The following is a 15,764-nucleotide window of genomic DNA, read 5'->3' as shown; positions in this document are numbered from 1 at the left end:
AGCTGATACCCAGCAATGTGACTGAACACAAAATTAACTAAAACAGAACCGTACCCCTCCTTTATACAAACGATAACTGGGCAGAGGACGTAACAAGAGAAACAATACCTTTTATAATAGCCACCAATGATATAAAGTATCTTTTTGTAACTCTAACAGGCAAGTGAGAGAGCTGTATGACAAGAACTTCAAATCTCTGAAGGAAGAAATTGAAGAAGATTTCAAAAGATGGAAAGATCTTCCATGATCATGAATAGACAGAATTCATAGTAAAAATGGCCATCTTACCAAAGGCTCGGTGCTTTTGTAGTTAGTAATTATTTATACAGCATCTATGATGTGTGCTTAGCATTGTTATTCTATTTACTGCTCTCTTTATGTCTCTTGATTGGCATTTCCCTTGCAAGGGTCTATCTTATTCAAAAAGTGAAGAAGTGAGAGTTTTGAACCTCATTATTCAGTTTCCTTCTACAATGAATTAGTGATAACGTTATAACTTTTCTATCATTAAATAAGTGGGGAAAACACCAGAATAATGTGAATATATTGTCAATGAACTATCCATGTTCAATATGTGAACAACATGCTTTTTTTTGTGCACATGAATATGATATTGCAGAAGGCAGTTACCTATGAGGATGTGCATATCAACTTTACTCGGGAAGAATGGGCTTTGCTGGATCCTTCCCAGAAGAGTCTCTACAAAGATGTGATGCTGGAGACCTACGGGAACCTCACTGCTGTAGGTAAGGCTGTTATTGTTCTTTCCTTTTTTAAGATAGGGGGACAACTTTTTTGTTTGCTTGCTTTTTTCATTGCTTTTGTTGTTGTTATTGATCCTCTTCTATAATTTCAATTGAGAAGGAGCGAGAGTAAGATGAATGAATCAGGCATGGTTCTAATGTTCCCTTAAGATAGATAGTACCATAAAATTTCCCTAAATTCTAATAATGTGTCATACATTTTTTCTGTTACTATCTTTCAGGCTATTACCGGGAAGACCACGGTATTGAAGAATATTGTCAAAATTTTAGAAGAAATGGAAGGTAATTTTTACATACGTTCTGATCCAAATATGCCCCTCAAGAAATCTTAATGTTTTCTTGAAGTTTTAGTTAAGAGCATCACTCTAAATCAGCAAAGCTTTAAGGATATTGGTTATTAAATTCTTACAAATGCATGTGCTTCTGTGTCGATTTGTGTTTGCAAGGCATTCCTTTAAGATAGAATACATGGAAACAATGCCTTAACAAGTAGTAGCATTTCAATTACAGCTCCCTTAGAGCTACTCTGTCGAAATGCCAGTTTGCTTAGTTTTATAACACTAGGACATAGTAGTAGTGTACACGTTGAACATGTGATGCTTATATATCTGAAAGCTATGAGTAAGCAAATAGTGCATAGTAAAGCAGATGTTACTTATTTGTAGATTGTTGTTACTTGTAATAAGCTGCTTAACTTTAGTGAGAGGGGCATTTCAAGAAGGTTAAAGAAGATGTAGAGAAAACTTAATCAAAATACCACATGACTATGAAGAGCAAAAAGTCTCAAAGTGTGTGAATGCAATGTGAATACATTTTGTTTGTTATTCTTCCTTTCAGAGGCAGATTATAGGGGACAGATATATAATTATATCTATCTTTATCAAGGTAAATCTATCTCTATCTCTCATCTATCCATCTATCTGTATATCTCTCTAGCTATTTGTATACATATCTTCTCATCTCTCTTACTGGCTGCCTGCCTGGCTGCCTGGCTGCCTGCCTATCTGTCTGTCAGTCTTTCTGTCTGTCTATCTATCTATCATTCTATTCTATTCTATTCTATTCTATTCTGTTCTGGTCTGGTCTGGTCTGGTCTGGTCTGGTCTGGTCTGGTCTGTTCTGTTCTGTTCTATTCTATGTAAAGGATCAACAACTCTATGCCTAAAGGACATTGACAGACAAAAACATTTTTCCTATCTCTGTCACAGTACAATTAGAAGATAATGTTCCCCACTTAGTGTAGATTTGTTGAACATGATACCATTTAACAGTTAATTGATTTTTCCAAATTCATTTTGCATACATCAAAAGACTCACACTGCAGAAATTACCTATGAGTATTAGTAACAGAGAAATTTTCTGTGCATCCTGGTTGAAGTTGCAAATGTTGAATGGCCCACACTGAAAGACCCTCAGAGAGAATCTTCCCTCAGGAGGGAGATCTTCGAGCCCAATGACCAGTCCGAGTCCACAGGCTGCAATCAGCAAGAGGATTTTTATTGATCAAGATACACAGATATCTGTGGGTGTCTCAGTCAATTTGGAAGACTGGCGCGCCTAGCAGAACCAGGGATGGGCTTTTTATAGGGTTCTGGGAAGCAGAAGCAAGCATACATAAGCAGATGCATGGTTACAGGGGTCAGCCCGGGGGCAAGTTCTCTATAGTGTCTTCTTGGAACATAATGGCTGACTTGGCCTCCCACCAGGGTGTGGGACCTCTCCCGGGGCTTTCCACATTTCTTTTTCATTGTCAGGCGCTCAACCGCAATCATCCTGTCGCCAGGCTCTCCACACATATCCTGCGCTGTATACTCAGTGTTCTGACCTTTCCCTGAACCAGTCTTCCTAAATACAGCCTTGTAAAATGGCATTATTACTGCTAGGCTGGGGTCTTTCTGTTACTGCTATTAGGCTGGGATCTTTCAACACTATAGGAAAGTTTATGAATGCCATCTTGAGGTAAAGCTGTAGGTTCCTGTAGTTTTGTCAAATATGTGTGTGGCGGCTTTTCCTGGTTGTCAACTTTACTATATCTTGAATGAACTACAATCCAGAATTGGAAGGCTCACCTTTGATTCTGATCTTGAGGCTAGGAGATACAAGTTTCTGACCTGGATCTTGGAGATCTTGAGGCAAAGTGGCTATGAATCCAAGGAGACTAAGGCCAGGAATTCAAGGTCATCTGTGACAAAGCAAGTCCCAGACCCAGGCGTGGTGTTGCACAGCTTTAATCTGGGACACACCTTCTCCTGGAAACCTACATAAGGACATTGGAAGAAGGAAGAGTCTCCCTTTTTCCCCCAACTACCTTGTGGGACTGAGCCTCTGCTAGATTCTTGGGCTTCCATTCACAGCTACTGCTGACCATTGTTGGGGAGTTGGACTACAGACTATATGTAAGTCATCAGCCAATTCTTTTACTATATAGAAACTACCCATAAGTTCTGTGACTGTACAGAACCCTGACTAAGCCAAGTTGGTACCAGGAGTGGTTCTAGAGGAGCAGAAGTATAAGGATGAATCTTTTAATACTTTGGAGTTGGCTTAATAATTCACCAGTACCTTCAACTACTGAAACCAGATACTCTCATTCCTGGGAGCTTGGAAAATATTGAAGATTTGTGGTTGAAACTATGTTTCAAACTTAAAGAAACTAGTGCCTTTGATTATCTTCATGAATTAGGTGATACGGTGAACAAAACTTTCCACAAGTTTCCCCAACTTGTAGAAAATTGGAAAATGATTTTGCTGGCTTGTTGCTCTTAATATCTCCAGAAAAATTGATGAAAAAAAAGAATGAGCTACATGATAAAATCGAATGGCTCCAGATGCAAGTAAACAATCAAGGTTTCTAAGTGTATCCTTGAAGACAATCTTCTCTCCAGCGGCCATAGAGGATAGGCCTATAGTTGCAGAAAATCAAACTGAAGACCTCATTGTAAGGTTGGCTGAATTACAGCAAAAATTCAAGTCTTAGCCTCAGAGGGTGTCAGCAGTTTAAGAGCATTAATTGGTAAAGAATGGGATCTTCTTACAACTTGGGATGGGGATGTGAGGGAGGAACCTATTTAAGCTGAGAATTTTGAATCTTCAGATTCTCATTGGTTCACCCCACCTGAGGAAGTAGTGCCCTCAGCCCCACCCCTTGAAATAATGCCTCTTCCACATGAGGAAATTAATCCCTCAGAGTCTGATAAACCAGCAGTGACTTTTGATGAAGAAAATGCCAGACAAGACAATGTTCATGTTTCTCAAGGCCCACCAATAGTTTTCTTCTAGACCCATAACCAGACTCAAGGCAAAACAGGCCCCTAGAGGGGAGATAGGAAGTGTAGTCCATGAGGAAATGCGCTACACTACTAAGGAGCTTAATGAGTTTGCTAATGCATTCAAGCAGAAGTCTGGGGAATATGTGTGGGAATGGATTTTAAGGGTCTGGGGTAATGGTAGAAGGAACATAAAACTAGATCAGGCTGAGTTTATTGACATGGGCCCTCTGAGTGGAGATTCTGGGTTTAATATGGAAGCTTGCACAGTTAAAAGAAAGGGTGTCAGAAGTTTGTTTGAATGTTTCGTTGAAGCCTTTATCAACCAATGGCCTACTGAAAAGGAGTTGGAGATGCCTGCTGTCCCTTCGCTTAGTGTTGATGAATGGATTTTAAGGTTCAGGGAAAATGCTAGAGTAGAAATGTTTAAAACCTAATCCTCCACAATGGGAAGGCCCAGAAATATGCCCTTCACAAATCCTATAAGACTCAAAACTAGTGAGAGGCACCAGCATATTTGAAGGGTTTTGTTCTTGCCCTTTTCCTTGTGTGTGACCTTAGGGTTGGAGATGCTGCTGCTCAATTAGATGAATTAAATGCAATGGGTTTAATTGGGCCCTGAGGTAACAAGGGCCAGGTGGCAGCATTGAATCGCCAGGGACAAGGTGATCGTAGTTATTATAATGGACAGCATAGCCAAAATGTTTATAATGACATAGCCCATAATGGCCAGCACAGGAGAGGTGAAATTTATAATGGTCTCATTCAGACCATTGGTACTGGCTAATTAGGCATGGTGTTTCCAGGCATGAAATGGATAGGAAGCCCAATGCGATCTGTGTAAGCAAAAAAGAATTTCAAAGCAATTGACAGAAAGGCTACATTGGATTGTGGGAAAAGGCAATCTTGGCCAGTGAATCAGTTTCCAGACTTGAACCAGTTTGCAGATGTAGAACCCCTTGAATGACGGGGTGGCCAGGTTTCCCTAAGGAAGGATCTTGATAAGACACCTAAAAGTTTTGCTGTTAGCCTTTCTCCAGTTCTAACCCAGAGGGACCTACAGCTTTTTACAAGGGTAACTGTACACTGGGGGAAAGGAAATAATCAGTCTGTCTGTGGTCTATTGGATACTAGTTCTGAATTGACACTGATTCCAGGAGACCCCAAGATACATTGTGACCCTCCAGTTAAAGTAGGAGCTTATGAAGGACAGGTGATGAATGGAGTTTTGACTGATGTCCGACTCACAGTAGGTCCAGTAAGTCCCTGAACACATCCTGTGGTCATTTCCCCAGTTCCAGAATGTATAATTGGGATAGATTTACTTAGAAATTGGCAGAATTCTCACATTGGTTCCCTGACCTGTGGAGTGGGGGCTATTTTGGTTGGAAAGGCTAAATGGAAGTCTTTAGAGTTGCCTTTGCCAAAGAAAATAGTGAATCAAAAACAGTATCGTATTCCTGGAGGAATTGCAGAAATTACCGCCACTATCAAGGACTTAAAAGATTCAGGGGTGGTGGTTCCCACCACATCTCCCTTTAACTCTCCTATCTGGTCAGTGCAGAAGACAGATGAGTCATGGAGAATGACAGTTGACTATTGACTGCAGCTGCTGTACCAGATGTAGTTTCATTACTTGAGCAAATTAACACATCTCCAGGAACCTGGTGTGCAGCTATTGATCCAGCAAATGCTTTCTTCTTAGTACCTGTCCATAAGGACCACCAGAAGGATATATTAACTCTCCTGCCCTGTGTCATAACTTATTTAGAAGGGATCTTGATTGTTTTTCTCTTCCACAAAATATCACATTGGTGCACTATATTGATGACATTATGCTGATTGGACCAAGTACGCAGGAAGTAGCAACCGCTTTGGATTCATTGGTAACACATATGCAGATCAGAGGATGGGAAATACAACCAAAATTCAAGGACCATCTACATTAGTGAAATTCTTATCAGTCCAGTGGTATGGGGCATGCATATATGTTCCTTCTAAGGTGAAAGATAAGTTATTATACCTGGCCCCTCCCACCACCAAGAAAGAAGCACAACATTTAGTGGTTTTATTTGGATTCTGGAGACAGCACGTTCCTCACGTGTGTGTGTTACTCAGGCCCATTTACCAAGTGACTTGGAGAGCTGCTGGCTTTGTGTGGGGCCTGGAACAGGAGAAGGCTCTTCACCAAGTCCAGGCTGCTATTCAGGCTGCTCTGCCACTTGGACCACATGATCCAGCTGACCCAATCATACTTGAGGTGTCAGTGGGAGATAGAGATGCTGTTTGGAACCTCTGGCAGACCTCTAGTTGAATCACAGAAGAGACCTTTGTGGTTTTGGAGCAAAGCTCTACCATCATTTGCAGACAATTATTCTCCCTTGGAAAAACAGTTCTTGTCCTTCTATTGAGCCTTGGTGGAAACTGAATGTTTGACAATAAGATACCAAATTACCATGTGACCTGAAGTGCCCAATATGAGCTGGGTGTTATCAGACCCTCCAAGTCATAAAGTAGGAGGTGCACAGTAGCAGTCTATTATCAAATGAATGTGGTATATATGTGGTCTGGCCTGGGTAGGCCTTGAAGGCACAAGCAAGTTACAGGAAGAAGTTGTTCAAATGCCTATGACTTCTACTCCTGTTACAATGCCATCTGCTGGCAAGCATGCATCTATAGCCTCATGGGGTGTTCCCTATGATCAGCTGACTGAAGAAGAGAAGACCAGGACCTGGTTTACTGATGGCTCTGTATGTTATGCCGGCACCACCCAGAAGTGGACAGCTGCAGCATTATAACCCCTTTCTGGGACAACCCTCAAAGATACAGGTGAAGGAAAATCTTCATAATGGGCAAAACTTCGGGCAGTACACATGGTATTACAGTTTATTTGGACGAAGAAATGGCCAGATGTATGATTGTTCACTGACTCATATAGCTGCTGCTGAATGCCAGATCTGCCAACAGCAGAGACCAACACTGAGTCCCAGATATGGCACCATTACTCGAGCTGACCAGCCAACAACCTGAGGGCAGGTTGACTACATTGGACCACTTCCTCTGTAGGATGTTTTGTTCTTACTGGAGTAGATCCTTATTCTGATGATGGGTTTGCCCTTCCTGCACGTAATGCTTCTGCCAAAACCACCATCCATGGACTTATAGAATGCCTTATCCATCATCATGGTATTCCACACAGTATTGCTTCTTATCCAGTAACTCATTTCACAGCCAGAGAAGTGCAACAGCGGGCCCATGATCATGGAATCCACTAGTCTTACCATGTTCCTCATGATCCTAAAGCAGCTGGTCTGATAGAAAGATGGAATGGCCCTTTGAAGAGGCAATTACAGCGCCAGTTAGGTGGCAGCAGCCTGGAGGGCTGGGGCAAAGATCTTCAGAAGACAGTATATGCTTTAAATCAGCATCTGATATATGGTACAGTTTCTCCCATAGCCAGAATCCATGGGTCCAGGAATCAAGGGCTTTTGGATAGTTCCTCTTACTATCACTCATAGTGACCCTCTAGGAAAATTTTTGCTTCCTGTCCCCACAACTCTAGGTTCTGCTGGCCTAGAAGTTTTGGTTCCAGAGTGGGGAGTGTTCCTACCAGGAGTCACAGCAAACAATCCACTGAACTGGAAGCTCAGACTCCCCCCTGGTCATTTTGGGCTTCTAATGCCTTTAATCCAACAGGCTAAGAAAGGAATAGCAGTGATAGGAGAGGTGATAGGTCCAGGTTACCATGGATCTACAATGGAGGTAAGAAGGATTATGTCTGGAGTGCAGGAGATCCCTTAAGATCGTGTGATTAAAGTCAATGGGAAACTACAATAGCCTAATCCAAGCAGGTAGCAAAGGACGTAGACCCATCAGGAATGAAGGTATGGGTGACTCCTCGAGGAAAAGAGGTAAGACCTGCTGAGGTACTTGCAGAGGGTGGAGGAAATACAGAATGGGTAGTAGAGGAAAGTAGGTATAAATACTAGCTAAGGCCATGTAACCAGTTTCAGAAACGAGGTTTATAAAGAAGTATGAAGCTTCTTCTGTTTTATTTTGTTAAGAACTTATTTTTCTTTCTTCCAATTACTTTAACATCAATTGGTATTCAAGTTTCAATACTAAAAGAATGTTCCCAAGGGACATTGTGCAATTGTAAATTTACAAGTTCATTTGTGATTGTATAAGGAATAGTTATATCATGTTAGGCGTATTCATGACCTTGTTATTGTTTCATGTGGACATGAGATATTTGTGTCAAGTTGACAAAGGGTGAATTGTAGTGGCTATTCCTGGTTGTTAACTTCCAGAGGAAGGCTCCCCTTTGATCCTGATCTTGAAGCTGGGAGATACAAGTTTCTGACCTGGATCTTGGTATAGAGATCATGAGGAAAAGTGGCTATGAGTCCCAGGAGCCTAAGGCAAGGAGATCTCTGAGTTCAAGGTCATTTGGGACAAAGCAAGTCCCAGATCCAGGCGTGGTGGTACACACCTTTAATCTGGAACACACCTGCTGTGGATCTACATAAGGACATTGGAAGAAGGAAGAGTCTCTCTTTTTCCCCCACCTACCTTGTGGGACTGAGCCACTGCTAGATCCTTGGACTTTGATTCACAGCTGCTGCTGACCATTGTTGGGGAGTTGAACTACAGAGTGTAAGTCATCAACCAATTCTCTTACTATATAGAGACTACCCATAAGTTCTGTGAATGTAGAGAACCCTAAAACAATGTGAAAATCCTACAAAGGAAAAGAATGCTATAAGTGTGAAATCAATGCTCTTACTATCACAGGTAAGATATAAAACAAACCTTGATGAGAGAAAACACCATGGATATAATGAAAATGAGAAACATTTATCTGATTCCTCTTAACATTTAGTAAATAGTGTAAAATCAATTCATACAGATAAAAAAAATATTGACTAGTATACTAAATGGAATAAACTGTCCATATGTGCCTGTTATATACACAAGCATGAAGGAATTCATATTGTAGAGAAACTCTGAATATATGCAAAGTGATGAAGATTTTGTATATTACAGGCATCTTCACTGGAATGAAAGAATTCAGACTGGAGAGAAATCCTATGAAGGTGTACAATACAAAAAAGTGTTTGCAAGTCACAATGATCTTCATACACATAAAAGAACACTTACTGAAGACTTTGTATACTACAGTAGTGTTCAAATAAATAGAGGAACAGAAATAGGAGGGAAACCTAATGTTTTTAATCCGTGTGGTAATGCCTCTGTATGCCACAGTCATCTGCAATGCCATAAAAGAAGACATAGTGAAGAGAAACCCTATGAGTGTAACCAATGTTGTAAAGTCTTTGCATGTTACAGCACTCTGCGAAGCCATAAAAGAACTCATACTGGAGAGAAGCCCTATGAATGTAACCAGTGTGGTAAAGCTTTTTCTAGACACAGCTATCTTCAAAACCATAGAAGAAAGCATACTGGAGAGAAACCCTATGCATGTAACCAATGTAATAAAGTCTTTGCATGGTACAGCGCTCTGAAAAGACATAAAAGAGCACATACTGGAGAGAAGCCCTATGAATGTAACCAGTGTGGCAAAGCTTTTTCTAGACATAGCTATCTTCAAAACCATAGAAGAAAGCATACTGGAGAGAAGCCCTATGCATGTAACCAATGTAATAAAGAGTTTGCATGGTACAGCGCTCTGAAAAGACATAAAAGAATACATACTGGAGAGAAGCCCTATGAATGTAACCAATGTAATAAAGTCTTTGCATGTTACAGCACTCTGTGAAGCCATAAAAGAACACATACTGGAGAGAAGCCCTATGAATGTAACCAATGTGGTAAAGCTTTCTCTAATCACAGCCATCTTCAAAGCCATAGAAGAAGGCATACTGGAGAGAAACCCTATGAATGTAACCAATGTGGTAAAGCCTTTGCATGTTACAGCACTCTGCAAATCCATAATAGAACACATATGGGAGAGAAGCCCTATGTATGTAACCATTGTGGTAAAGTCTTTGCATACCACAGAACTCTGCAGATCCATAAAAGAACACATACTGGAGAGAAGCCCTATGCGTGTAACCATTGTGGTAAAGTCTTTTCATTTCACTCTAACCTGCGACGCCATCAAAGAACACACACTGGAGAGAAGCCATACTCATGTAACTTGTGTGGTAAAGTCTATGCCCATCACGGTGCTCTTCAAAGGCATAAAAGATTACATACTTAAGAGAAGCCCTATTCATGTAACCAATGTGGCAAAGCCTTTGCTAATCATGGCTATCTTCAAAGCCATAATAGAACACATACTGGAGAGAAGCACTATAAATGTAACCAATGTGGTAAAGCCTTTGCTCATAACCAACATCTTCAAAGCCATGAAAGGACACATACTGGGGAGAATCCTTATGAATGTAACCAATGTGGTAAAGCCTTTGCTCAATGCAGCCATCTTCAAAGACATAAAAGAACACATACTAGAGAGAAGCCCTAGGAATGTAACAATTGTGGTATTTCATGTGGCTTTTCATGGCATACCAATCTGCAAGTCTATAAAAGAGCATATACTGGAGTGAAGCCCTATGCATGTAAGCAATGTGGTAAAACCTTTGCCCATCACAATGATCTTCAAAGTCATAAAAACATACTGGAGAGAAGACCTATGAATGTAACCACTACTGTAAACCCTATGCATGTCATAGCAGTCTGCAAAGCCATAAAAGAGCTCTAATACTAGAGGTGATAAGCCCTATACATGTGACTAACATACTAAAACCTTTTCATTTCATAGCAGTCTGCAATCAAAAGAACTCATACTGGAGAGAAGCCCTGTGTATGTAACCAATGTGGTAAAACCTTTGTTCATCACAGTCTTCAAAGTCATAGAAAAATGCATACTCGAGAGAAGCCCTATGCACCTCCAATGTGGCAAATTCTATGCAAAAATTGAAATGTTCAAAGTCCTAAAACAAACATGTACTGCTGAGAATTCCTGGGAATGTAAGCAATGTGATAAAGCCTTTACATTTCATAGCTGTCTGCAAAGCCATAAAAGAACTCATACTGGTAAGAAGCCCTATGCATGCAACCAATGTGGGAAAGCCTTTGCACAAAACCCAGATTTTCAAAGGAATAAAAATCACATACTACTGAAAATTCCTGTCAATGTAACCAATGTGATAAAGCCTTTGCAAGTTACAGTGATCTTCCAAAGCATAAAAGAATACATACTAAAGAAAGGCTCAATTAATTGTAACAATATTCTAACTATCCTTTCCCTGTCATGATCAAAGACATAAATGAACACATACAAGAGAAAAACCCTGTGAATGTAACCAATATCCTAAATCTTTTGGACAGATTAGTAATCTTTAGAGTCATTAAAAAACAAACAAACAGGGCTGGAGAGATGGCTCAGCGGTTAAGAGCACCCGACTGCTCTTCCAGAGGTCATGAGTTCAATTCCCAGCAACCACATGGTGGCTCACAACCATCTGTAAAGAGATCCGATGCCCTCTTCTGGTGTGTCTGAAGACAGCTACAGTGTACTTATATATAATAAATAAATAAATCTAAAAAAACAAACAAACAAACAAACAAACAAACAAACAAAAAAGACATTCTAGAGGGACTTGGGAAGCCCTGCCCAGGCAGCCACATGGGTCCCTTCCGGTCTGATCTTGTGCCCTGGGCAGACCTTGGGTGCTGGTTCCACACCCATTCACACAACACCCAGAGGAAGCCCGTCACCCAGGGGCTCTAACTCGCCCAGGATCAAAGGAACACAGGATCATATGTGCACTAACAGGCCAAGGATCACAAACACAGCCTTATAGAGGAAGCTTGACTCCCAGGAGATCAGACACACCCAGAAGCACTGGAGTTCTGACACACTCAAAGACACAGTTGAGGCCACAGCATCTGCCCCAACACCAAGCATAACTGGGAACTACATAGGAACCAGGGAAATACAAACACACACACCCAGAGATATGGGTTCCTTCCAGGTTGTATCTGCCCAGAACAAACTCAAGGATCTGGCCTCCCCCCACCCACTCCTGAAACACCCAATGAAAGATTGGCTCCCAGGAGTGCTGACACAACAGGACCTCAGGAGCTTGGTCATACCAGGACATCAGTATCCCAGAGGCAGCTTGTCTCCCAGGAGCTCTGACGCACTCAGGATCACAGGATCCCAGAATCACAGGATCATAAAGATACCTGGAATCTGAGGAGTTCTGACACAAGGATCACAAGAAGGGCAGGCTCCAATCAGAAACAGCTAGTGCAGGCACTAGATATAACCAGGTGCTGAGAGGTAAGCAAAAGAACATAAGCAACAGAAACCAAGTCTACATGGCATCATCAAAACCCAGTTCTCCCACTACAGCAAGTTGTGGATACCCCATAAAACCTGTAAAGTAAGATTCGGAGTTAAAATCATATCTCATGGTGATGATAGAGGACTTTAAGAAGGACATGAATAACTCCCTTAAAGAAATACAAGAGAACACAACCAAATAGGTAGAGGAATTGAGGAAAAACTATCTAGAATCTAAAAATGGAAATAGAAACAATAAAAAAATCACAAAGGGAGACTACTCTGGAGATAGAAAACCTAGGAAAGAGATCAGGAATCATAGATGTGAGCATCACCAACAGAATACAAGAGATAGAAGCAAGAACCCCAGGTGCAGAAGATACCATAGAAAACACTGACACAACAGTAAAAGGAAATGCAAAATGCGAAAAGGCTCCTAACCCAAAACATCCAAGAAATCCAGAATGCAGTGAGAAGATCGACCTAAGGATAATAGGTATAGAAGAGAGTGAAGAGGTAGTAAATATCTTCAATAAAATTATAGAAGAAAACTTCCATAATATAAAGAAAGAGATGCCCACAAACACATAAGCCTACAGAACTCCAAATAGACTGGACCAGAAAAGAAATTACTCCTGTCACTTAATAGTTAAAACACCAAATGCGCAAAACAAACAAAGAATATTAAAAGCAGTTAGGAGGAAACATCAAGTAACACATAAAGGCAGACCTATCAGAATTGAACCACACTTTTCAACAGAGATCATGAAATGGACAGATGTCATTCAGATCCTAAAGAAACCAAAATATTCCATGACAAAACCAAATTTATACAATATCTTTCCACAAATCCAGCCCTACAAAGGGTGATATATGGAAATCTCCAGCACAAGGAGGGAAACAACACCCTATGAAAAGCAAGAAAGTAATCTACTTGCAACAAACCCAAAAGAAGATAGCCACACAAACATAATTCCACATCTAACCACAATTACTACTCCTTAATATCTTTTAACATCAATTGACTCAATTCCCCAATAAAAGGACATAGACTAACAGACTGGATACATAAACAAGACCCAGCATTTTGTTGCTTACAGGAAACACACTTCAGTGACAAAGACAGACACTACCTCAGAGTAAAAGGCTTGAAAACAAATTTTCCAAGCAAATGGTCCCAAGAAACAGCTAGAGCAGCCATTCTAATATCCAATAAAATTGACTTTCAATGAAAAGTTATCAAAAAGAATAAGGAAGGGTGTAATTCATACTCATCAAAGGAAAACTCCACCAAGATGAACTCTCAATTTTGAATATCTGAGTTCCAAATGCAAGGGCACCTACATTCATAAAAGAAACCTTACTAAAGTTCAAATCACACATTGCACCTCACACAATAATAGTAAGAGATTTCAACAACCCACTCTTATCAATGGACAGATCATGGAAACAGAAACTAAATAGAGACATAGAGAAACTAACAGAAGAACCAAATGGATTTAACAGATATTTATAGAACATTTCATCCTAAAACAAAAGAATATACCTTCTCAGTACCTCATGGTACCTTCACCAAAATTGACCATATAATCGGTCACAAAACCAGCCTCAACAGAAATAAGATCGAAATAATTCCATGCATCCTATCAGATCACCACAAAGGCTGGACTTCAATAACAGAAATGACAGAGAACCCACATACACATGGAACCTGAACAATGTTCTACTCAGTGATAACTTGGTCAAGAAAGAAATAAAGAAATAAAAGACATTTTAGAATTTAAAGAAAATAAAGGCACAACATACCCAAACTTATGGGACACGATGAAAGCAATGCTAAGAGGAAAACTCATAGCTCTGAGTGCCTCCAAATGGAAACTGGAGAAATCGTACATCAGCAGCTTGATTGTACACCTGAAAGCTCTAGAGCAAAAAGAAGCAAAAACATTGAAGAGGAGTAAAAGGCAGAAAATGATCTCAGCCGAAATCAACCAAGTAGAAACAAAAAGAGCTATACAAATAATCAACAAAACCAGGAGCTGGTTTTTTGAAGAAACAAAACAAAACAAAACAAAAACAATAAGGTAGATAAACCCTTAGCCAGACTAGCCAGAGGACACAGAGACAGTATCTAACTTTCAAAATCAGAAATGAAAAGGGAGACATAACAACAGAAGCTGAGGAAATTAAAAAAATCATCAAATCCTACTACAAAAGCCTATACTCAACAAAACTAGAAAATGTGGAGGAAATGTATAATTTTCTAGACAGATACCAGGTACGAAAGTTAAATCAGGATCAGTAAACCATCTTAACAGTCCCTTAATCCTTAAAGAAATAGAAGCAGTCATTAAAAGTCTCCCTACCAAAAAAGCCCAGGACCAGATAAATTTAGTGCAGAATTCTTTCAGACCTTCGAAGAAGAGCTAATATCAATACTCTTCAAACTATTCCGAAAAATAGAAACCGATGGAACATTACCCAATTCAGTCTATGAAGCCACAATTACGCTTATATCTAAATCACACGAAGAACCAACATATGTAGCAGAGGATGGCCCTTTTGTGTACCAATAGGAGGAGAAGCCCTTGGTCCTGCCAACTGTGGTACCCCTAGTGTAGGGGAATGTCAGGGCTGGGAGGCCTGAAGGGGTGGGTGGTTGGGTAGAAGAATACACTCATAGCAGAAGGAGGGAGAATGAGATAGGGGTTTGTTAGATGGGAAACTGGATAACATTTGAAATGTAAATAATATATCCAAATAAAAAATGTAAAAAAAATTGCAAAGGCATTTGTGTAACAACAGCAACAAAAAAGAATGGATCAATTTACATTCTTCTACATGCTGACCTCCAGTTGAACCAGCACCATTTGTTGAAAATGCTATCTTTTTTCCACTGGATAGTTTTACCTCCTTTGTCAAAGATAAAGTGACCATAGGTGTGTGGGTTCATTTCTGGATCTTCAATTCTATATTTATATTTTTATATTTTATTTACCATTTATTCATTTATTTTTATGCTCCAGATTTTATTCTCCTGGTCCAGCCCTTCCCAAAAGTTCCATATCCTCTACTTCCTCCCCACCCCCACCTGCACTCTCCCTACCCTTTCACCCTGTCTCCACAAGGATGCCCCTGCCCTACCAACCCCACCAGACCTCTAAAGTTCCTGGGGCCTCCAGTCTCTTGAGGTGCATCTTCCCTGACTGAACCCAAACCCAGGAGTACTCTGTTGTATATGCGTTGAAGGCCTCATCTCAGCTGGTGTATGTTGCCTGGGTGGTGATCCAGTGTCAGAGATCTCAGGGGTCCAGGTTAATTGATCTACAGTGTTGCCCTCCTTACCTTCCTCCTGCTTCTCCCTAATTTAACTCAAGGGGTCAGTAGCTTCTGTTCCTTTGTTAGGTACACATATCTGCA

At 40.5% G+C, this 15,764-nt stretch overlaps 1 protein-coding gene across 6 annotated transcripts in view; it reads left to right on the top strand.

Annotated features, from left to right (window-relative positions):
• Nucleotides 1–15,764, top strand: part of Zfp658l1 (zinc finger protein 658-like 1) — a 70,938-nt gene that overhangs the window by 7,273 nt on the left and 47,901 nt on the right. For 2 of the 6 annotated variants that reach the window (XM_087582105.1, XM_087582107.1), the window contains exons 2-4: nucleotides 620–746; nucleotides 986–1,046; nucleotides 1,602–1,649. In XM_087582105.1, coding sequence (XP_087438231.1) covers nucleotides 620–746; nucleotides 986–1,046; nucleotides 1,602–1,614 — 201 coding nt within the window. In that variant the 3' untranslated portion in view covers nucleotides 1,615–1,649. 6 annotated transcript variants of the gene reach the window in all.

This window comes from Rattus norvegicus, chromosome 14 (genome assembly GCF_021556685.1).
Source record: "Rattus norvegicus strain SHRSP/BbbUtx chromosome 14, alternate assembly SHRSP_T2T, whole genome shotgun sequence".
NCBI classification, from domain to species: domain Eukaryota; kingdom Metazoa; phylum Chordata; class Mammalia; order Rodentia; family Muridae; genus Rattus; species Rattus norvegicus.
The sequence above is the reverse complement of the archived record's forward strand: the minus strand, read 5'-3'. Positions and strand labels throughout refer to the sequence as shown.